Source organism: Mycteria americana, chromosome 15, assembly GCF_035582795.1.
Source record: "Mycteria americana isolate JAX WOST 10 ecotype Jacksonville Zoo and Gardens chromosome 15, USCA_MyAme_1.0, whole genome shotgun sequence".
In the NCBI taxonomy this organism is placed as follows: domain Eukaryota; kingdom Metazoa; phylum Chordata; class Aves; order Ciconiiformes; family Ciconiidae; genus Mycteria; species Mycteria americana.
Window position 1 is genome coordinate 1499336 of NC_134379.1, and position 23499 is coordinate 1522834.

At 43.4% G+C, this 23499-nt stretch overlaps 1 protein-coding gene across 1 annotated transcript in view; it reads right to left on the reverse strand.

Annotated features, from left to right (window-relative positions):
* KSR1 (kinase suppressor of ras 1) overlaps nt 1–23499 on the reverse strand; it is a 73805-nt gene that overhangs the window by 16604 nt on the left and 33702 nt on the right. Inside the window, exons 2-6 of the mRNA XM_075518415.1 lie at nt 18319–18459; nt 6885–7032; nt 4246–4717; nt 2845–2849; nt 856–916 (exon numbers count right to left, since the gene is read on the reverse strand). Of these exons, the coding sequence (XP_075374530.1) occupies nt 856–916; nt 2845–2849; nt 4246–4717; nt 6885–7032; nt 18319–18459 (827 nt within the window). The remainder of the gene's footprint in view (nt 1–855; nt 917–2844; nt 2850–4245; nt 4718–6884; nt 7033–18318; nt 18460–23499) is intronic.

Below are 23499 nucleotides of genomic sequence, written 5' to 3' on the forward strand. Positions count from 1 at the left end.
GAGACAGGGTGTGCATGTACATACACCTCTAGAAGGTCCTCAAAGCTGCAGCTCAGCAATTACAGATCTGAAGCCTCAGGCAGGCAAAGATATCCAAGTGATACAATATCACTTCTTTTCATAAAAAGCCTCCAACTGGAATTGAGCTTCACCTCATGACACAAGCAAGTACTGTGAGAGGGAGCAGCCAGCACACGCTCCGAGTGCAGATCCAGTCCATGAGCATGTGCTCCCTATCCGTCGCTGGTGTCCCTCCTCAGGTCAGCAGGACATGTCACCTGGTGCTGGTTATATTCACCTGAACCTCTGTGTAGAACCGGGACCCAATTTATGGTGGGTGGGTGGTGGTGGGAGTGTTATCCCTTTTACCAGAAAATTAAGTGGATAGGTTTGTTTGGCATTAGAACTGGCTGGCCCAGTTTTGGTTTGGATTTGTGAAGGAAGGATGCAGGAAGCTACAAGGGAGGAAAAGGGAAATATATGCTCTTTCCACGTAGGGAGGAAGGAGCAGCTTCCCTTTCATTAGGAGCAGTGGAAGTGTTTTAGAAAAGCCATTGTTACACATTTGGCATGCTTGGTCCCATCACCCCATAGACAACATTGCTACTGCTGGTATGCTAGTCATTACGGAATCACAAGTCAATTGGCTTTGTAAAAAGGATTTCAAGTGCATATATTAAAAATAAATTAAGCTGAAATACATAGTTAAGGCTTAACTTGGCAAATGAGGCACCCAACCCAACTTCAAACCTATCTTAAGAGTCGTGACTGCTACAAATGCACTAAATGGGATGCTGTCCTGGTCTGACCCCTCAGTTTGTCTCCTTTGTGGCTCCCACAGCATGTGTTGCTTACCTGTGTGTTACAGCTAAGCCAAAGTCTCTTCGTACCGTTTGAGGGGATCCTTGGGAGAGTTCTGATGGAAAACAAAAGGATGTTTTAGGGAAGCATTACTCACAAGCGTGCTTCCCAGTCTAGACAGAAACAAAGCAATCACTGTCATAGATAAGGACTAGTAGCCATGACACTGTTAGTAGCACAGCTGAGATTGGTTTGCCTTCTGCTATAAAACTACCAGATACTAGTCTTTTATTTGTTTTCATATGGAGGCAACGTAAGGTAAGATTTGGTGGTGGAATCATAATTCTTCCCTCTTTTTCTTAAATCATTATGTTTTAAGTTTAGGGATTACAGAAGTCCATCTGATTAGGTCTAGGCCATTAAAACAAAGTCGAAAGTCAGACTTTACTCCCAATTGGTTTACCACGAATATCATCGCCCAGTTTTCATGCAGAGTCAGTAGACTTCAGAATATTCTTTTACACTGAAAATTATTATCTCCATTTTATAGACAGGGCCAGTGTGACCCAGAAGAATAAGAAGATTTATGTGAGATCACTTAGGTAGCTGATAAGTGCAGAAAGGGAGACCTAGACTGCAAAATGCCAGTCCAGTGCTCCTGTGGTTATACCACATAACTTCCTAAAAAATCTCAAATGCTAAGATTCTGGCATATTTCCTGAATTAAATCTATAGCCATATTGCAAATCTGGAGAAAACTCAAATCTGCAAGTATCAACACAGCTTCAAGGCTGGACACTGTCAATGCTTACAAAAAGCCAGTCTCTTTATTTGACCCTAGATGGCACCAGATTCTTTTTTATCATTATTCCAGTGAACTTTTAAAGGCTTCTGTGGTCTTCAGCATCTTAGAATAGGCTGGAATCACTAGTTGCTTTTCCAAGGAATACTGCTGATCTAGTGTGGCCACCCAAATGCACGGTCATCTGACTTAATCATAATACAACAGCTAAAGTGGCTGTTAATATCAATTAAGATGGCTAAATCCTTACTGAAGAGTCCTTTTTTTTTTTATAAAAAAGTCTGGAATTGAATGGGACTTAAAAGAGCCTACGGTATAGATTTAAAAACAGACAATATGACTATATGCATAGAAGCACCAACATTTTTAATTTGAATTTATTCTAATGCCTTTTTTATTTATTGCATAAATTCTATCACTCTCTACAGAGAAATGCTCAGATTTCTGCTTGCATTTTCATTTTACAATTGTCTTTCTATGCTTTTTCATTTCTGAAAGTAATTCTTGTGATTTTTGTTTTAAAGAGCATTAGATATATGTGTGGTGCTATAATGTCCTTATTTGGACTTTTATACTTTACAAAAAGGTGAGACACTTTCCAAGATGCCCATATCTCTCTACATTAGCTTCCAAGGTTACAGGTTGTGTCTGAGACAGACACACATAGCCACATCGGGATAGCTAAAACACTAAATGGCATTGATACATTGGTGGATAAAAACACAAGTCCTAGTCCTGTAAGCCATTAAACACGTGAACAGACTCATCAACATCAGAGGAAGCATTCCACATTTATGAACATGCTGAAGCATTTCTCAGAAGGTTGCACGCCACTGTCTAATTTCATTACAGAGATACTTGGCAATGAATATCCAAAGATACTAAATGGTTAGGTATGAAGTTATTTCTAGTACCAAGAGCCATCAATAACAGCTGTCTGAAGTCACAGACAAGCAATTACACCCAAACCCCTTGCTTTAGCCCTTTAAACATCAGTATTCCTTTTCCTTGCTTTTGTCATCTGAAGAAATACCAGGTACAAAAAAGACCATGTAAACATCCTGCAGTTCTCCAGTAGGCCAACTAGGCCAAGCTCCTGTTAAAGTTAACAGAAACTCTGGGATAGAAGGCCCTATTGAGGACCTCCAGAGGTTGCACAGGGATGATCAACAGGTAGTTGACAAGGACAGGTTCTTCTCTCTCAGCAATGAAACGAAGACAGCCCTGTAAAAATCTCTTACCGAACCTAGAGAGAAAAAAAAAAAAATTTTAGACATTCATATTCATGTGACAGGATACACACTTTGCTAGAGCAGAAACTCTTTCCTGCAGTGTTTGATGTCAGGTTTACAAACATCTCTGACTTTGCACAGGCTCCTGAAGTTGCTGCATAGCCAATACTTTCCTGCCTACAAATGGTAGTCTTTGCTGGGTAGAGCTCCAACACCAGCCTGTGCACCTGAATTTTGGGTTGCAGACGAGAAGCGTTAATGAGGCTGTGCAACTCAGTCAGCTGGCAGGCTCCATGGAAGTGCCTGAATCACAGAAGTGCTACATTTTGCAATTCCTAGCAGAGTTAATCAATAGGACCTGGATCACAACAGAACCAGGTTCCTACCACTGAATTTCAAAACAAAGCTGTGCATTGGCCACAGCTGCTTACTTGCTGTATTTAGACATTCAGCAATTTGCAGGTTTTAGTATATACTTCATAGCACTCACAGTGTGGAAGAATACTGTACTGCTTACAAGGCTACGCATTTATAATGAACTCGTTCATGTCAATCCGCAGGCAATACAGGACTGCAGCATCAAAAGCACAGCCCTTTGCTGTTAATGCTCATACCCAAAATCTCAGCTCCATTCTGAGCAGGGCTAGTTTCCCTTATATAAAAACGTAATTTTGGCAAAAAGGTCCTGAGTAGAACAGGCTCTTTGAACTCTTCCAGGTGGTCAAAGAGTTAGGGTAAGTTGTAATGATCCAGTGCCTGCTACAGAATTTGGATGCTGACCTAAGTCTCTGCGATGTTTAGGGACAGCCAGCGTCTTTGGAAGGCACATTTCTTTCCCAGTTTCAACTATTAGTTAAATGTTAGATTAATACCTTCCATCCTACCTACAGAAAAAAAGCGTATCTCAAAGCCTGGATCAGTCCTAAAAAGGTGTAGCCTAAGATCATTTGTCTTGTTATAGAGCTATAGTTGTCTATACTGTAATAAATGTGTTTTGAAGTTCACACTAGCAGCTAAAATACATCTTAAGATAAAAACATAAAAGGATACCAGCCACCTGAACTGTGAAGAACATTTAAGGACAGAATAGAATTCTAGCACGTGGAATTGGCTACTAGATGCTTGAGAGAAACTGGTGGGGTCCTTTAATAGCAGCAGCCATCCCAACCTCCCCAGCAGGTGCAATTTCAAATAAATTCAAATGTATTTCAAGTAAATTACACTATTAACAAGCAGGTTTTGTGGTTATCTTAGAATATCCCACTGATACAGATTCTCAGACTACAATGAAACCATGAGGAGGCAACTGGGCACCAGCTCTTTCACGGAGTCAGAACTGGAGCACTGAACATCCTTTGGTATGAACATAGCCCACCAGTGCCTGTGGGGAAGGGGAAGTGTCATGCTTACTTTATTGGAGGAACTTCATCTATCCTGTTTCCCAACTGTGATTCGTGGGACTTGCTCCTTGTGAGGGTTGGAAAGTTAGGTAGCAGCTGAAAAACCTTCCGGCAAGGGGGAGGAGGAGTCCGTGGTGGCTTCAACTTATGCCGTCTCTTGGCTTGAGGAGTGGTTGGTGGAGTGATAGTGATGCTGTGAGGAGTCCTTGGCGTTAACCTTCCACTGTGTGGGGGGAATGCAAAAGGGTCCAGGAGGTTTTCTGCATAGATAGAAGGTCCATGACTTGAGGCAAGAGAATCTGAAGATGGGATTGTAGATACTGACACAGAACGTGCCTGCTGGCTGTTGCCCTTGGGAAGGTGCAGTGCAGAGGGAGTCCATGCGGGCGCAGAGGAGCAGGGGGATTCGGTCATGTTTGTAGAGCTGTTCTCTCGGCGTGCCTCAGAAAGATTCATCAGCACATCATCTTTTAACTCCCCACCTGTTCACCAACCGTAGCAATGTTAGCGACTGATTAAAATGAAAAGCCAATGTAGATACACATACCACATCACGCTACTGTAGGCTATAAGGTGGTTTTTTCCCCGCTGCTTTGCACCTAGCCAAAGTGCAAGCCTAGTTTCTCCTCCCCTGACACTCATCTAAGACATCAGCTAAAGTAACCTTTAAAACAAGAATGGCAGTACCTACCCTTCTTTCCTATCTGTAGCTACGTATCTCAAAAGCTAAAATCAGGTCCTATGTTCTAAGATGGGCTGAGTTTTAACAGATTGGGGCCCTAATGAAGAACGTGGGAGGTGCATACCTACATAAAACAGGCACCCACATCCCACCGCAAGCCTATGTGGATTTGGTGCCAATCTGTTTAGACAAATCTGTACATCCAACCTGGCACCCTGTTTGCTTTTAGACTGGTCTTTGGTAAAAAGACGAAACTATTTTCTATTAGCCAACAGAACTGCTAAATACCACTTAAATTGAGAAAGGCCATTAGATTGCAAATAAGGTGTATCTAGGAGCTCCTGATACTCTTTTGGCCATTTTTCTCTCTCTCTGGCATGTAACCAGTGCCTAGAACTCACCTGACACCTGGAGTACGGGGGCACTGCTGGTCAATTACAGGCAGCAGCACACAGCACAGCTGCTGTGTTTGTTCAGACTGTATTAGCTAGAGCTGCACCAGGGACAGACAGCTGGACAAAAAGGAACGACCACATCCTGCTGGAGCGCTGGTGGAGCCCAGTGCTGCCTTCTACAATGCCTAGCACTGTAGTTCAGAATGATCCAGTACAGCCTGTAGGCCAGTCCTGGGTATAAACGGAAAAAAAGAGTGCAGGCAGCAAAGCAGGAGGGCACAGATTATTGGGATAATTTCAGAGGCTTAATTGATCAGAATAACTCTCTGTCTTAATTTTAAGTATGTCCTTAATAACTTAAATCAAGGTGAAAAGTCAAAGCTTCAGGCCCTGATGTCCCATTGACCAGTCAGTGGTTGAAAAGAGATGATATACCTAGCTTTTAAAAAATGTCATTTCTTTATAAAAAGTGAATGCCATGACTTCTGAACAATGGCTGGTTTTGCCACAGCATGGATGGGAAATATTTGACAGCCCAGGACAAGAAAGATTAGAAAAAAGGAAATATGAAACTGAGCTGTTTGCTGACTTTTCCATTAACTAATCTTTATGATTTGCGAATGGTATGAACTGTCATAATACCAACAGGAAACATCACCTTTCAGTGACAGATTGATAATTGCTACAAAGAAAGATTTGATCCATGTTAGTACCAGTATGCTGTGAGAAACACTCTCGTACAAACAGATTTTACAATGCCTTTGAAAGTAGCCTGGGGAAGGTGATGGAAAGACAGTGAAACAGCGCTCTGGGAATCTTGAGTTTGGCTGATCTTAAATAACTTGGTCAGATCTATTTGCCTGCTGAACACAGGCATTTCTAATTACACAGTACCTTTCATTCCGTAATTTCAAGGTAAATCAGGGTTCTTTCTAGCTCTTGAATCTGCTATTGGAATTTGGCTAATGATTCTATCCATTCTAGCAGTCAAAGAAAGATAGCAGGAGGCAAGCGGTTTTAAAGAGAAGTGAATCAATTGGCACACTACAAGCTATGCAGTGATAAAGGGTTGTCAGAGCAATGTTCCTCTCTTCCAAAGCACTGAGCTGAACAATACTCAGGCTTCTGAGCAAAGTAATGCCAAACAGAATTACACCTTCTCTCTGAGCTAGCAATATTTGGGGAGGGGATTACTTGCAAGAAATCTGGTTGTATTCGTTAGGTCAAGGATATGTGTACTGTATGATGGAAGATTAATGGAGCATTAGACACAACTCTGAACAGAGAGGGAATAAGGATATAGGCTATTGAGTAGGAGAGGATATTTCTACATACATTTATTTCCATTTATTTATTTGACATGCTGTCAAAACCAAATGCAATCCACAGCTCTAGATGCGTTTGATCACTGCAACTTCATGTACATCCAAGAGCCATAACCTGATACTGGTTACAGAATATACCCAAAGACATTCTCTAGAGGTTTTTGCAGATTGTTTCACATGAAAGGAAGCAGGATGGGGGATGGACTGCCAAGAAACGAATTCCATAGAACAACAAGGCAGTCTGTACCTGATTCAGTCACCTTCCGTAAGCAGCTCAGTGCCCCATTGAGTCTGGAGCACTCCTCATCCCTGGCACCACATCTCTTCATTGTTTCTTTCACCTTTGACTCATTCATTTCTAGTAAGGCATCTAAGGTTAGCTCCTCTGGTATCCTCTGCAGAAAAACAAGATGATACATTTTTTTTTTTAATATACATATATAAGTAAGACTGTCACTTGTTATTCTGATGTACTTTAAATAGTGCCACTGTCTCACTGCCTGGTCTGACTCCTTATTTACTCATTTTGGTAGTGCATCTCTCTTAAGGATCACTGGGTCAGTAACAACCATGCGGCAGACCTCAGCAGTGCTCAACAGCTGCTCGCTCTCCTCCCTACATCACGAGAGACCAGCTGTATGCTCGAGTGTGCTCTGTATCATTAGGATGTTATAGTTGTTCTCTGGTATTTAAGTTAGGATTAGAGGCGACTGAAATATTCTTCTCCCTTGTGGAAAGTTTTCACTCAGTATTTTTGAAAAGCTACTAAAGAAAGCTTAACTTTTTCATTAAAAATAGCAGTCAGAAACAAAACAGGCCTAAAACCTGAAAAAATGTCAGATAAAGATGTTTGGCTTTTCAGCAGGGAAGTGACAAGTAAAAACAGTGAGGAAAATGACTTCTTTTGTTAAACAATAATAAATGTTTTGACAGAGAGATAGCGACCTCCTCCTCAAGCAATTTTTCCTTCATTAGAGAACCAGCCTTACCCGTATCTTGCTTGGAAAGATATTTGTGCAGAACTCCTTGTATGTCTTAATACACCAAAGCCCCCAAAGTGATAAGGTTTAGATCAGGCAGACACAAAAGATACAAGAGACTGGAAAGCATGAAATGATCTGGTATTTCCTGACACAGAACTGAGCTGTGTCGCCTCTCTCCTCCCCCATTCAAATGTTTCCAGTGTAAGTCTGCAGCAATTGTGGTTAATAAACAAAACCAGGATATTTAGCCCAGATACCCAGGAATTTCCCTGAAAGTTTTGCCTAAACAAACCTCACTGCTGCCTACTCTCACAATGAGATCACAAATTTCACAATATTTGGCCTCTTTCCTAAAGTTTCAACTCCTGGAATCAAGCTATATAAAAGGGTTTCAACTTTTATTTGAAGGGGAAACTCAGAAGTGTGTCTCACTGTTTGGAGAAACAAAAAGCTTGAAATCCTCTAGATTCTTAAACCCCACTTCCAACTATAAATCAAATTTGAATGTTGTTGAATGTCCTTTAACAATCACATCTTTCTTAATCCATGCCTTTGAGATCTGACGCATGACTTTTGGTTTTAACTGTGACAGTGCTGGGAACAGCCCCAACCTTTGGAGCTTTGTAGGTGGTAACACAAAGAGTAATCACATAGTTTCCATTTTTAGTAACTGTTGCATGGAGCAAAGAAAAAGAATAAATTAAGAAAGGGCAGACATCTAAGAAATGCATCCTGCATCTTCTGTCACATGCCCTGAACCGGATGAAACACAAAACACAGCTGACTCAAGAAGAGGCCAAGAATTTAAATGAGCAGTAAGCACAAAGCAGGTCCGTAGTAGAGCCAGAGTTCAATGAAGTTTGGGTAAATTTTCTTGTTCTTCTATAATTAATATTAGCAGAATAACAAAAGCACAGATATCCCACTTGACGCTGGGTATTATTACTCATTTTTCTGCACACCTGCACCACCAAGATGCAGGAGTAAGACTGCCCCATAAAGCTTGTTCCTGAATGACTTCCACTTGGGTAAAATGCAGAAAGCACAAAGACTCTGGTGAAAACACGGTGCAAAATCTGCTCTCCTGGGATTCCTAACCTGGTATTACACTCCAAAGGACAGAAAAACCCAGGGGTTCAGATCATCTGAGATGAAGTCAGAATGGGTTTCCACAACTCAAATATTCCAGCATGAAGCCAATACAGGTTTGCTCACACAGATCCCCAGCTGAACTGGGCTGATAACAACAGAATTAAACCAAGTCTTTCTTATAGTTAGTTATTTCCCCAGCACCCCCTGAATTCCTCCCCCCTGCATGCAGACGGGCAGCTCACAGAAGCATCTTTGTTCAGCAATATCACAAGGGCGGTTCTGCGACGCAGGACTCAGCCTCGCAGCGACACAAGCAGCTCTAAAAGGGACAGTGACTGGGGCAAACATGGAGCGAGTTTTAGCATAATATGGAAGAAAGTTTTCTACATGACCACCGGTGTCCCTGTGCTCTCGAGCAAAGAAGCTAATGTTTCCCCATTAAGCATAAGAGAAAGCCAATGTCTCTTACAAAAACATTTATCCCATTTCATGCTTTTACACGGTCTTAGAGTAAGCGGGATTACAGCGATGTCATTCCTGAATTATCTTGAAACATTTCCTCACCCCCACCACTCCCCACTAAGAAAACAACCCAGATTACGTAGCTACTGTTTTAAGCAGCAGCGTCATTCCAGATCCCAGTATAAGCTACCAAGTCACATTACCCAGTATCACCTCACTTCCCTATCCTTCGCACAACACAAACGTAACCAGTAACTTATTAGAGCTATTAGTAAGTCAATCAGTAAAGTGGAAGAAACTAAGATTTCCTCGGGAAAGCAAAGCTTTTCCACCACGGCCAGTTCCATAGCCCAGGCTTTAAAAGGCCAGCACAAGCAGCTGAAATGCAGGGCCAGCTGGGACAGGGCCGGTCGCAGTTGGGGCACAGTCGGAGATCTGGTTTCTCCAATGTCGCTCTGTGGCAGGATCCAGAGTGGACAAGCACCGCTGATCTGCAGTGTTAACACTCAGGGTAGTGACTGGCACAGGGTGGTATCAAGGCTTGGCAGCGAACGATGTTTGGGCTGGCAGAAATGCTAGTGAGCCACAATGCTTCATAAAACCAAGTGTGGCATCAGGTACTGAAAAAGGTTCTCCCTGTCCAGTTTAGAGATCACAGGAAAGTCAGTAAAGCAAACCCCAATAAAATAATTTTTAAAACCCCAAAACACAGAGGCTAGAAAAAAAGGGGGAAATCACTCTGGTCTGCAAGCCTGTGTCCACTCAAGTCGACAGGATGCAGTCAGGTTCTCTGGTCTGTTCTCCTTCCCAAGGAGGGCAAAGTACAGCAGTTACCTAGGGCAGATGACACCGCACGTTTGACAAGACCCTTGTACCTGTACAGTGAGTCCTCAGTGGAGTAAGAAATGGGCTATTAGGCCTTTGGACTGAAAAAACTGAGCATATACACTGAGTATGTGCTTCAGTTTGTATCAGTAAGGCGGAATTGACTATTTTAACTTACCCCAAATTAGCTCTCCTGGTTGTGCTAGTATAGATAAGGCTTAACTGGGGAATTCCTATTCCCTACTGTAAGAGGCATGTGGAATGGCATCCGGGCTCAGCTTCTGGTTGTAACAGCACACACACTCACTGCTCCCAAGGCACAACTCACAAGCACAAAATTCTTGAGCTCACAACCAGTACAGATGCCTGAGGATGGCAGGGATGGGGTGTTGCAATATTCACAGAGCGGGCCCGGGTCCTGCACAGTGGTGTTCAGAGCCTCACAGGTCCTTCTCGCGTTCCCAGAGGGGAGCACAGAAAATGTTTACTGGCACAGAGGACTTAGCTGTCATCTTTGTCCCATGGCAGCTTGATGGTTAAACACCAGGATTGCCTGTTCTTGAAAGTCTGATGGTGTTTAGTGCTTTTCTTTTTTAAAGATCAAACCCCTGCAATCAGGAAACCCCAGCTTTCACTTTTAATTTTCAAGCCTTCCTGGTTGCAGAGAAAAACCTTGAAAACAATTCTTAAAAAATTACAAAACATTCCAAACTATTGAGCTTTTTAGAAGTGTTAGGGCATTTTTTCCCCTTTGTCTCATTCGTTTGCAGAACACAATTACTGTGGAGGGCTTGATCACCCCTAAGCTGACTGGTTTCACTTCCTTAAGCAGGTCTGTGCTCTACAACTCAATGTGTGGCCTGCCATGAAAAGCTGTAACGGTTCACACGAGGCACAGCTGAGCAGCAAAGGGCAGCCCCAGCTCTTCACTGTGAACTTTGCTCTGCATCCCTAGCACGATCTCACGCAGACACGCACCCTGACAAAGGGTCCAGCGTGCTTCTAGCTTGCCCCCTTCCTGGGCCTGCATGTAAAGTCCAATCTACTCTTTTACTCAATAGTTTAATTTTAGAAAGACAGAATAGCAAGTTGTAGGAAAGTATAAGTACAGAAAAGGAGATTATATTTAAACAACCCCAATGACCTTGAGCTGGGAGAGCTCAGACTTTCTGAACCTGCTGCCAGCCCCCATGACATGTGACAAAAGAAATAAGCCTTAAAAGGGGGGGAGGGAGGGGAAGTAAGAGGCTTTCTTTAAACAGCCACTCATGTGCTGCACATATGTGGTGGCTTAATATAAAACTGGTCAACCTGATCCCTGTAAAATTGGCCTGATATGATTTAGCTCTGTGTTAGCCCCCCAGCCAATGTGATAATGATGAGGGTCACTAGTTCAGGATGACTCTTAAAGCAGGTTCCATCGCTGCTGATGCTCTGGCTCAGCTACTGAGTTGGGGGGAAGAATGTCCCCTGCGAAGCGCCTTGACAGTGTCCATCTCAGAGGAGCATGTGGTGGGCTCCAACCCCCTCAGTGCAAGTGCGATTCTGGGCCCTTGCAAAGGGGTTACTCCCAATCTTCAGCACTGAGGGTGAGAAATGTGGGTCCAACAGACCTCTCTACCTGCTTCTTCATGGGTGCTGTGGCTTTAACAAAATACAGCTTTAAAAAAAAAAATGCAGCTTAAAGGCTCGCATTAGGGCCAAGCTAAGTACCATCTCCTACTGCGCCTTGACTACAGAATGACAGGGGAAGCTGCAAGATATTCAGATACTACTCTAATAATAAGGTCAGATTAAAAAAAAAAAAAAAAAAAGAAAGAAAGAGCAGGAGGAGACAGGACCTGCTTTCAATCTTTCAGCACCTCAAAACTGCCAGCAAAATCTAAAGCCTTACTTGCCACATGTTGCTCAGCAGAAGTGATGCTAAAAAGCCCAAACCAGGAAATTATTCCTCTCTACCAACAGGTCAGAGGACTTTTCTACAAAGCCCTCCTGCTTATCAGATGTACAGACTGTGCACTTCATGGTACGCATGTTTAAAAGAGAGAAAACTAAACCACAGTGTATCCAAGAAGCCATCCAAAAGTTAGTCTCAATTAGTCAGGGTGAAGAGTTCACAGTAGTGTAAGAAGGTCTTTAATCTTGTCTGGTGTCCAACTTAAATCCCTGAAACATGGCAAAAATGCTGGTATCTAACACAGTGGATGGGTTATTTTTGGTAAAGATTCCTCCCTGCAGATAAGCCTACGGAGCTAATGCTGCTGCTAGCACTCTGCAAAATCAGTCTGACCTGCTCCTCGACCTAGTAGACATGGCTCTTCCTATAAAGCCGGACAGTTGTCAAGGCCCCAAATGCCTCCTCTTAAATCAATACATTCCCTCACCAATCATCTTCCTGTACAGCAGCAGATGCTAGAAGAGAAAGCCCATTACATAAGGTGCTTAAATTCCCACTGACAGCTCTAATCAAAGCATGTAACGATGCTCTTAAGAACATCTTGTGCCTGCTAGTTGTTATTTTGCTCTGGTTTTCTGGTGTCCAATCAAGGTGGTACTGAAAAATTGTATTATTGAATTTCTGGAGATTTTATGGGCATTCTGGAAAGCCTCTCATGAAATTTCTAGCTTGCATTAAGCTGTGAGCATACACAGGCTATGGTTTCGCATAACATCTCCCTCTTCACTGTTTCACCTCTCGCACAACAGGTGGGGTGGAGAGGAGCTGACAGTCTCAGGGCATTCCCATTCAGTTTGCTCTTTGTGGACGGGATAGCTGCTGTCACTTACTACTTTTCTGTGGGAAGACAGATGTAGTGGTTGCAGTGTTTCACTACAGATCCTGAGGGGTAGCGTGAGCCTCGTGCTGACCTCAAGCCATGAACGATTCACAGTGAACAAGGCTGTGCAAGGGGCACCTGGACCCCTTGGCAGGGGAAGGGAACCCTGGCAGTAGCAGAGAATATTTTCCAAGAGCTGTTTATGCTGGGGAGGGGCCTTCAGCTGGAGCATGGTGATGGAGTTTTAGGTCCAGGAAGCCTGCAGGACAGAGTTAATTTGCATACACACAATTAGCACATTCAGGATCTCTGCTATCTAGCAGTCCAGTCAGAGCTTCTGCCGCCAGACCCATGGAAATGCCCAGCAAATGGCGAAAGTCCCCATAGTCTGTTCATGTAGATATGCTGACAGAAAAAGATGAGGGGATACAGCTGTGGAAACCTGATAGACTTAGGCAGATCAGCCTAAGTAAGGATGCACACACATAAACCCCGCACTTTTCCTCCAACAACCGATCAGCACGATCTGCTACAAGCTAGATCACAGTCCAAGCAAGCATAACCACCTGCCATGGTCTCAGAGTATCATCCCTATGCCAATGCCTCATCCTCTACAGATTTTCAAAGGGGCAGCAGGAGGCTCTTAACAGACAATTCCGACTGAAGGCACGAGCCTTTCCTGCTCTGCTCCCAGTGTGCCAAGCGCTGCCCCTGGCTTGCTCAGGAACCACTCCTGACTGCTTACAAGAAAGTAGGTCTTTGGCATAAATGCTAAACGGGGAATGAGACAAGTTTCATAAGCAAAAAGGAAGTATTGCAAAAAAATATATACATTGGGAGTCAAATACATTCCCCAAATGCAACAGCCGTAAACCAGACGCAACCACAGTACTGTTTCATCTGCTTCCACAGAGTCTCCCTGGTGGCAAAGTTCCGCTTATAGCCAGCAATCACTAGGGCAGGATTTGCCCCTCCCTGTGCACGACAGTTATCTACGCTAAAAACAGCTTTCCAAACTTGATTGACTGGAACCCCTGCTACATGGTAAGTAGGGCTGGTTCAGACATGTTTCAGAAGATGATAAGGAGATGACTATGTTCTTAAGTTACTTTTTAAGATGGTGACAAGTTATATGTGGGAACAAATATAATAGTGACATTTCTGGGAAGAACAATGGTAAAGACAGAGAGAATTTTTTTCTGTGCTACAGAAAATAAGCCAACAGAGATTTTTTTAATCTCTTTTTTTTTGGTAGACATGCCCCAAGCCCAGAACCTAGTAAGCAGCTCTGCAAGAGACTTCTTCCATCAGCCTAAGAGTGGGGACAGCGCTCTGTTCACATCCTCCTTCCCTCCCACTCCCCCCTCAATTCTTAACTCCAACTCTCAAGGGGAGCAGGACAATCCAGATGAGTACATTTTTCTAGGTCCATTTTCAGAGCAACTTTTACCCACTGGAGACCACTACATAGCTTGAATCTATCTTCTGTCTGTATGGTTCCTTGTCCTGCCTTTTCTAGTTCTCAGTTCAAGTATCTCTTTTCCAGTTTCAGTCCACCATTTATGCATCCCAGTTAACCATTTATGCATCATTTATGGTATCAAACTACATGTACACAGTGCTAATAAATCTCTAGGACTCCTAGCCAAAAACAAGGACTCCAGCATTTCCTAGAAAAATACTTAAAAAGAAAGTTACAGAACAATACTAGTCCAGCTCCAAAGCGTAGCCTGCTCCACACTAGCCACCGTTTTCTATGATAAAAATCTGTCTGGCAACTGATTAGAGGAACAATAACAAAGAAACAGAAATAGCACATGTTGGGGTAGGGGTTCAAAGTTTCCTCACCTCTCAGAATTGTGTATTCACAGAGAGCAAACAGGACCACAAACTCGAAGCTGGTATTCACCACCTACCTCCAAGTCTGCTAGGTCCACACAGAACAGCCCTTTCACTCTCCGCAGCACGACCGGCTGACTGTTATCCATGTTCACAGGAGTTTTAGCTGTTGCCCAACGCCATAAACAGTGCATTGTTATGACTATAATCTCTTCCAGAACTAAAGGATTTTACAAGCAGTCATTATTCTTGTTTTAAATATAGGTTTTCAAAGAAAGAAAGGAGCCCGACAACAAGACAGCAATTATAACAGCAAGAGCTTTCAAGCTTCACAATGTCTAGAGCAAGTCACTGAGCAAAAATAGTCTTCACTCTGGACTAGAGGAGTCAGCAGATATTCTAAATTAGAGCCGGTGCTCTATTTCTGACAGGAGAGCCTGGGAGCTTCTGTGCTTCCCTGCATGGCAGCTTTATTTGGGAGAGGACTGGGGGGCAGAGAGGGGAGGGGGAGAGAGAGAGAAAAAAAGAGCATTGTTTCTCTAACCGCTGAGCTAAAAAACTGCTTGCAATTAGGCTGGTTTTCAAAGGTCTTATGTCACAGATTAGCACAATCTTGAAATACTCCCTCCAGCAACACTAGAAATGCAAAGGGAATCAGAACCATTTAAAAAAGCAAAAAACCATGAACAAGCAGTGGGCCACAGGAGAGCCCCTCACCTGCACGCACCTCCTGCATTGTACCTGCTGTTTCTATTTAGACTCGGAGGTGGACAGGGAAGGGCTGTGTTGCAGCTGTTCTCCAAGACTCTACAGGTACTTGGCAACTTCTCCAACTAGTTTCAGAGCCTAAAAGTCTCAAGAAGAGAAGACTGTGCCTAACATCAATACACTATCACAACGTTTGTGGGGTTTTCTTTCTCTCTAGCACTTTTTGGAAGCACTAAGAAGGAAACCCAGTATGACTATTTCAGTTTTACAGTGAGCTAACAGTATCTTAGAGATGGGAAGTCATTCCCCAGTGTATCTTGTATACCAGCCACAGAACCAGGTATGGGACTCAAATGTCCCCGTTTTCATTGTCTGCCTACTCAGCCATCTCTTTAAAGGCTCCCTAACCACTTCTCTCCCCAGTCATGTCACAGGCAGTGTGCATAAAGCCAAGGGAAACCATTATATATTTCTTAATAACTAACCTATTAAAGCTCCTTCTCTCAGTGATTTCCATTTTGAAAGCATTCAGCTGAATTGCGGTTCACATGCTGTATAAAATCTAAGCAACAGCAGGAATGATCCCATGATACCTGTAACATTTCTGAAAGACAACTCATCACAGACAAACATCTCCCCTGCACTGTCTGTTGATGTCCATGCCACAAACACCAACAGTGGCTGCACTGCTATTTTCTAAGCAGTGAAATAACAGGACAAAAAAAAAAAATCCCTGCGAGAACAGAGCAATTGGTTTATTAGCCCAGCTATTTCCATTTCCCCCAGATTACAGCCTGTTCCAGCATGCCTACTCAAAAATAATTTTAATGACCAAACGGGTGTTGCAGTTCTCCTGTCCAGCTAATATAAATGCTACAGAAGCTGTCTGCAGCTGCATGAAATGGATGCAGAACTTTTAAAAAATAACCATACATTTGGAATCACAGATGAATTTAAATGCTTTGTACACCTCTTATATTTCTGTCCCAGAGAACAGAAGGAACATAGTTCATTACACTGGTCACTGCTTGGGACAGGGTAGCAAGAGAGCATGAATAAAAATAATAAATAGTTGGAATATGTTCTCTTCCTGCCTTAGACCAAAACCAAATTTGTTCACCCTTTTTAGTGACCACACAAGCGGAAGGGCAGCCTCAACACTGTTTGCTCCCTGAATTAGCAGGATGTGGCAGATTTGAACTGTCCACCTCCCTCTCCCTTCCTCCACCCCTCCTCTTCACCTCTTCCCTTCCCCCAGTTCTGCAGGCATCTCAAAGGATTTTAAAAAGAGCTACAAAGACATTCTTTTAGGCTCAGGCAATTCCAGTAACCTTAGAAACCAACAATAGTTGTGAGCCTGGCAGTTTGGCCACAGCAACAGGCTGCTTTTCTGTTCTCTCATTGTCACTGCTGCACCTTAAGCTGCACTACCCAAAACCTTGCTGGGCTGGAAGGCAACGTGCAGCATCACATTCAAAATAAATAGTAGCAAATAAAAGGAACAACTCGGTCCTGAACTCATCCTATTTTACCAGAGTCTGCTCAGCTACATCAGGACCAAGCTGGAATAACTTCCATGAAAATTTGCTGTATTTTTCACTCAGGCAGATCCCTGCTGAAGTCAAAGAAAATCTTTGCCTGTGTAAGGATCAAAGGAAACTGAATGAGAACACTGTGATCTGGCTTGCAGAGCCAAAAATGGCAAAAAGAATGGAAAAAGCCTTTTCTGCTTTGTTTAGCCATCAGTGGACTGAGCTCTACTTATATTGCCATTAACGTTACACTGAACTGAGCTGTCCCCAGTACAGGACAGCATGGGGAAGCCATGCACAGTCCAGACCCAAGGGAACAATCTGATGTCAGTGCCCTGCAGTCCTGGAGTTCCCAGTAACCACCTAAACGCGGCCGGGATTTCAGGCTCCTCTTCTAAAGAAAAAAAAACCAACCCCCCAAAAAAAGTGTGTCGGAGACAGGAGCTGGGGTCCTTGGCTTATCTGGTCATTTCTGATTCCAGCATAAGTGTCAGAGTATTCTGTGCAGTAAAGAGGCTTCCAGTGATTTGCATGTTAAGAATTAAACTGTAAAGATCAGAAGTAGCCATGGTCTGCGAGCATGAACAGCTGATGCCGGCCACCACACAGACCACCACAGGAGAGTTATTCATTCCATTCTTTTACACTGATGCAATGCTCTTTGGTATCAGTTTGAAGCAGAGACTTTACTCATAGGGGCGTTTGTGTATAAAGTGAAAAAACCTCTCTTGTTTCTGAGCAAAGACTCCCACCCAGTCAAAATCCACCTGCCCATTACTGGGTTGCAGTCCACTTCATTTTGTAGTCTGAGTGCTGTGTGAGGCTACACAGTTTCAAAACCATCAGTCTGGGACAAACTTGTAAACTTTGACCCCTTTTGCTAGTCTGAGTTTAGAGGGACACAGTGCTATTGGCTATTTTTGGATCTTCACTAATTTATAATTGTGGCATGTATGCTTTTAGAAATAAGAAAACTCTAGGCTGTCACAACTCAACATTTTTGTCCATTTGTTGGATATGTCAGTGCACAAAATTGTAACTCTTGGTCCTTTTTTGGCTAGTGCTGGACACAGAATATAGTATGGTACAGTATTATTATTATCTAAAAGTTAGTAAGTGATTAAGTTATGGCATCATTCTCAGCCCTAGCAGGCAGAAGGAGAGGAGGTCCTGGTAATGCAGGACCTTTGTCTCATACTGAGCAATAGGTGTGAGGCGTTGCTTCAAATGCTACTATGAGAAGGAAGGAGGACAAAGGGAAGGGAGTATTTCAGCATTCTCGTTGGGTGATCACTGCTTTGGGGAGAGAGGAGCCACCCTTTCCACCAAAGGTTCCTCTGTGTACCCACATACTCCCACCTTGCCTGAAAGTAAGTTCAGGAAACTAACTTAAACCCAGCAGGCAGCTGGGAATGTCTTGAAAGGGCGGGAAGCTTCTGTGCTGAGGGTTGTCTTCCCCTTACCTGTACAACTTCTTTCCTCACATTGACAATGTCTAACCAGTCATTGAATCTTGGGTAGCTGTTGAGCTCTGCCGTCCTGTCATTCAGGGGCACACTCAGCTTACACTGCCGTTGTCTGTGGATGTAGTCAATCAGTTTCACCTGTTGGGATCCAGAAAGTAAACAGTTAAGTTCCTTGGGATATGTTGTCATCTTCCTGGGCAATGTTTGTACAGCACCTAGCCAAAGGGGATGCTGGTTTGTGAGTGGGGCTTTTTCATGATATAGAAATGACATACTCTTACAAGCACTCAGGGAAATTCATACAGGGAAGCACTTCCCTTGCACCGAGCATCTTTATTCTTCAACATATCAGCAGAAGACAGGACCTTGCCGGGCCCATGCCTGCAGGCCTCTTCTCTAAACTCGTAACAGCAAAAGTTCTGTGCAGAGGCTGGGTGTCACATCAAAATATGAAAGGGCGTCCAAACCATTTGAAACAATTACATTCAGGTTAAAGGCACTGCACATGGACATGCAACTTAATTTGGGATGCTGTGGGTATTGCTGGTCTGACCTACAGGACTATCTGCCCTCTCAGCCATTGTTCCTCTATGTTTATTATATTCTCTTACGCCTGGACTTCATTTGGGCTACAAGATCAGTGAGGCAGGAATAGCCAAAGTACCCAAAGACTCTGAGGCCCATTATCTGATGGGCATTTCTATTACAAAATCAACATTAAAAACAATGATCTTAAAAGAACAAAAATTCAGGCAGTTGGACTAGATGATCATTGTACATCATCTATTCTATTCTGAAGTTTTATTCCAAAGCTTTTATCACCTGACCATCTCATGCGAAATGCACTACACAGAAACCTTCACTTCAGACACAGAAAAATAAAACGGCAAGAAAGAATACTATTTGTGCGTTATGTTTGCTTATCAAAAAGAAAACATTCTCAAAAGATTTCTCACTATGTCACACATTCCCATAGGGCAGACTTAAGCTTCAAAACATTCCTAACAAAACAATGCCTCAAAGCAAGTTAGCTGATCCATGATTTATAAACTAAAACATGTTCTTAGTCAACAAATTTTAGCATTTGGGACAAGATCAGACTACAAATGAAAAGGAAAAAACAAACATGGATTCTTTGACCACTATAATATCTCTCCTCTTAAGCATCTGCCCAAAATATTTTTGGTCTATGTATCTGAATAACGCTATGCATGACTTGTAGGCACAATCTCAGTTATACATGGGAAAGAGAATTAGATCATCTCCTTCCCCAGATAAAGGATATGTCAGATATTACAGGGAAAATAGATATCGCATTTGATCTCAACTGAACGACCTCCATATGGAGCACAATGCTTTTGACCTGCTCACCAGTTTGGGAGAGCTACTACTTCGTAGTAACTGTCCTAGAGCAAATGCAAATTCTTCCTTGGCAATATATGAAAATCACTTGTGTTATTGAAAGGGGAAAATTCTTTCTCCCTCTCATCTTGTTTACTGTGACCCAGTCCTGCAAATGTATAACCATGAGGTTGATCCATGCACTCTTACACACAACCCTGTTAAATAAGCAAGGCTCTGAAGGGCCATAACAGAACATGCACAGAAACACAGTTAACCATAAACAAGCACTGAGCAGGAGGACCTGTACTTACACAGGGGAACGACACTCTGCTAAGTTACTGCATTTCTAATACTGTTCTTCTAAAATGGCTGACGAGACCATGGTTCCAGCTAGTCACAGTTTCTTGGGACTCAAGCCATTGTGGGCCTCATTTTTTGGCCATAGCTAAAGACTGGTAGTCAAGAGTAGGAAAAGCCCTGAACACCATCCTTGGGATGGTAACAGAATGCAGCAACATTTGACTGAAGTGACCCCACCTCAGAGTTGGAGACCAGCACATCCAGCTGGATGTTTGTGGCTGCAACTTCAAACCTAAGCTATTTCCATGTGAATGGAAGAAGCATATAGATCACTTGCACTGTAGCTGCAGCTGAAGCCAGTGGAAGCCACGTGGTAGCAGCAACCCCCAACCAAAACGCTACACTGGATGTTTCTTGGAGGTTGGTTGCATTCTAGCAGCAGAACCACCAGTTCTGTGTAATGAAGAAAGCCAGCAGCTGTTGATAAGGCATTTCTAGCTTGTGCTTTCCTGTAAAGTTAGCTGAGGGTTTTGTTTTATGAGCAATCTGACTCCTCACAACTATCAGGTATAACAAGAAGTTTGTCTCTGCTCACGCACTTCTGAATTCAGACAGCAGTATCATGAAGTTTGAGATTTATCAAAAAGTGGGTTAATACAAACAAAAGTGATTCAAACTCTTCAGGCAATCAATACAGAAATGCAAAGCAGTGCCACTCTTAGGAGAGGCCGTTGTGCAATAAAAGGATTGCCATGTCCCAGAAGACTCAGCCATCCCTTTGCATTTATGCTCTGACCACCCAGCTGAAACCAGAGGAACCTTTTAACCATAACTTCCTAACGTGGCTTTGGAGCATAAGACCTAAAAGAAATTACCTTGGAAATCCCACTCAATCTTTCTCAGTCTCAGTACCTCTTTTTATAAAAAGGGGATGACAGCACTTCCTTTTTTCCACCCTTTGTCCGCTTTCTCTAGTCAGACCCAATGCTGCAGAGCAGGGCAGGGCAGGCCCCCGCAGGCAGCCATGGTTCTGCCGAAGCCAGCTGGGCTCCGAAGGGGCTGGCGATGGGCTCAGCAGAGGCCTGGGCACCACCGACAGCCACGTTCCTGTGCCTGTACTCTGCGCCAACTAGAGACGAGTCAGCTCGCTCCCTCAGCATAGTGCCATATGCTAGTGTGACTGTGACTTTTAAACACTGCTGCAGCTCGTTCTGCCTGTACCCGTACTCTTTAAACTTGCTGTCAGCTGTACTCTCCTACACAGTTGCACCTTCAGTTGTACGCACCCCTAAATTAAGATGGCTCAGGAGTACGCGTGCTCTGTTCCTTCAGAGTTAACTCGGCGCAGGCAAGGGGCACCTATGATGTCATTGGCTGGCTTAGTCATGACCTTCTGCTTTCTCACCGTCGTCTATATTTTCCCATAACAGCCTATCCAGCGAGCTCTGCTGTTCATGGTCAGGTCAGAAATGAGCTTGGAGATGCTGTTCCAAGTATTTTCCTGCTAAGTGCTTGGTGTAAATTTTTTCTGCTTCTCATTGTACTTTTTGCCCACCTCACGGCTTGGCTTTGTATCATATACATCCTGACACAGTACAGCCAGCTGGCCCATGTTAGATGCAGTGCGACTCTGCAGATCTACCTGGCCATTACAAATAAGTCTGTGCACAGCTTCGGGGGTAACTCCCATATTAGGGGGAGGAGCTGGAAATACTGTCTCCTACGGTTAAAGCAATTGTTCCACAGTTTAGATTGAATGCTATCATGGCTCTTGACTTTTGCCTATCTGTCCTAAACCTCCTTTTTTAACAGGAAAGACCTACATTCTCATCATTAAGGTTTCATTCCACTCAAGATACTTGGTTCTGTTCTTATGGCCTCCAAACGTATCTTGTTTGCATCCTGGCTTCTTCCCTCAAAAGGCATTAGGGAGGGAAGGATTACAATGAGAAAGTGATGGCTTTGCTGCGGGTAAAGACAGGAACAGGATAGTCAAAGCCTTGGCAAGAGAAATGAGGGGAGCACATTTTGCCCTTCTTCTCAAAGAAGGGGGGATCTTGGCAACCCATGGGCTATAAGAGAGGTTAACCAAGAGCACAGAGTGGGAATGGAGGCAACAGGAGCAACAAAGACCTGCTATGAATAGCGGGGGAAGGTCCCCTAATAAGAGGGAGAAAGAGGAGGTTGCAGGAAGTTTGAGGACTACTCAATAACCCCCAATACGCCAAAAGTCAGCCTACATAAATCAAACATAGTGCAGTTTCCTGGCTGTGCAATAGATACACCATGGAAAGGGGAATGAAGACAGAAATCACCCAAGCCTTCTCTTCTTCTGGAGGCCATTCCAAGCAAGGTTCAATGACGATATGCACTTTGCTATACAAACTGCAACCACAAAATCCAACCGAAGGCAAACAAGTCAGCTGCGCATTTGTAAGCTGCCGTATGTAGAATTCCCAGAGTACTGTGGTATGTTACTGCTTCTTCCCCCAGGTCACCTCACCCCTTCCCCATTCCTGGGCATACCTCACAGTTGCTGAGCACCTAGGGAAAGAAGCAAGATCGTTTGCAAAGTGATTTTGAAACTGGTACAGCCAGCCGTGACAGGCCTATGTGTAAAAGTAGCAGCTCGGCTCCTCAGTCTGATTGTAATCTGTTATTTTAGTGTAGGACCTCCCATCAGGCAAGATTTATTTTCCTGGAGGAAGGATGAGATAGCAGCATACTCTCTAAAGCTAGAGCTCCACACTTAGTTATATGTAACCCTAATTATATGCAAATGCCCTAAAAGTAGCACATGACCCAGTATAAAGCAGGGAACTGCAAGCACTGACAGTGGCAAGAAAAGGTGTGGGAATCTGTTCCAAAAACCACAGTGGAAGGCAAGAAGGACTTAGCATCTATTTATAAACTAAAAAAATCACAAATTAAGTAAAAGAAATGATACAAAAAATGTATGGCCCCACATTATCCTATTACAATCTGCAGTATCACAAGGACGGCATGCTGGCTTGAGGAAGCATATTCTTGAGGTACAGTTACTATTCGTGCATTCCCCACAAAAGTTTTCCTCACCAATTTCAGTATAACACCAGAAGCACCACATTTAATGAGTAAGAGAATGGACTTCGGCTCCTCAGCTTCTTCTTCACTGGGATATAACAAAAATATAATTCTCAAAAATGGAAAAGCAGTCTGACAGCACAGATCTGAGTATCTTAGATGGCCAAGTCTGGTTTTCCCATGATAACTCCTTCGCATTTACTTTTCAAGTCCAAATTTGTTTTCCCCTAGTCCTATAAATAGTATATTTGCATTCTCTTCCCACCCTACACGCACCACGCTTCTCCCCTAGGATGAATTTCATTTTGTTATTTCCTGCCCAGACTTTTAACTAAACTACATGGTTTGGCTTTAATAGCTGAGCTGTTGCAAAACCCTTTTCTGAGAATATAATAAAACTTCTGGGTTCAGTGACGCACGTAAAAACCCACAAACAACATGCAGGTCTCCAACCACAAACTAGACAGAGAG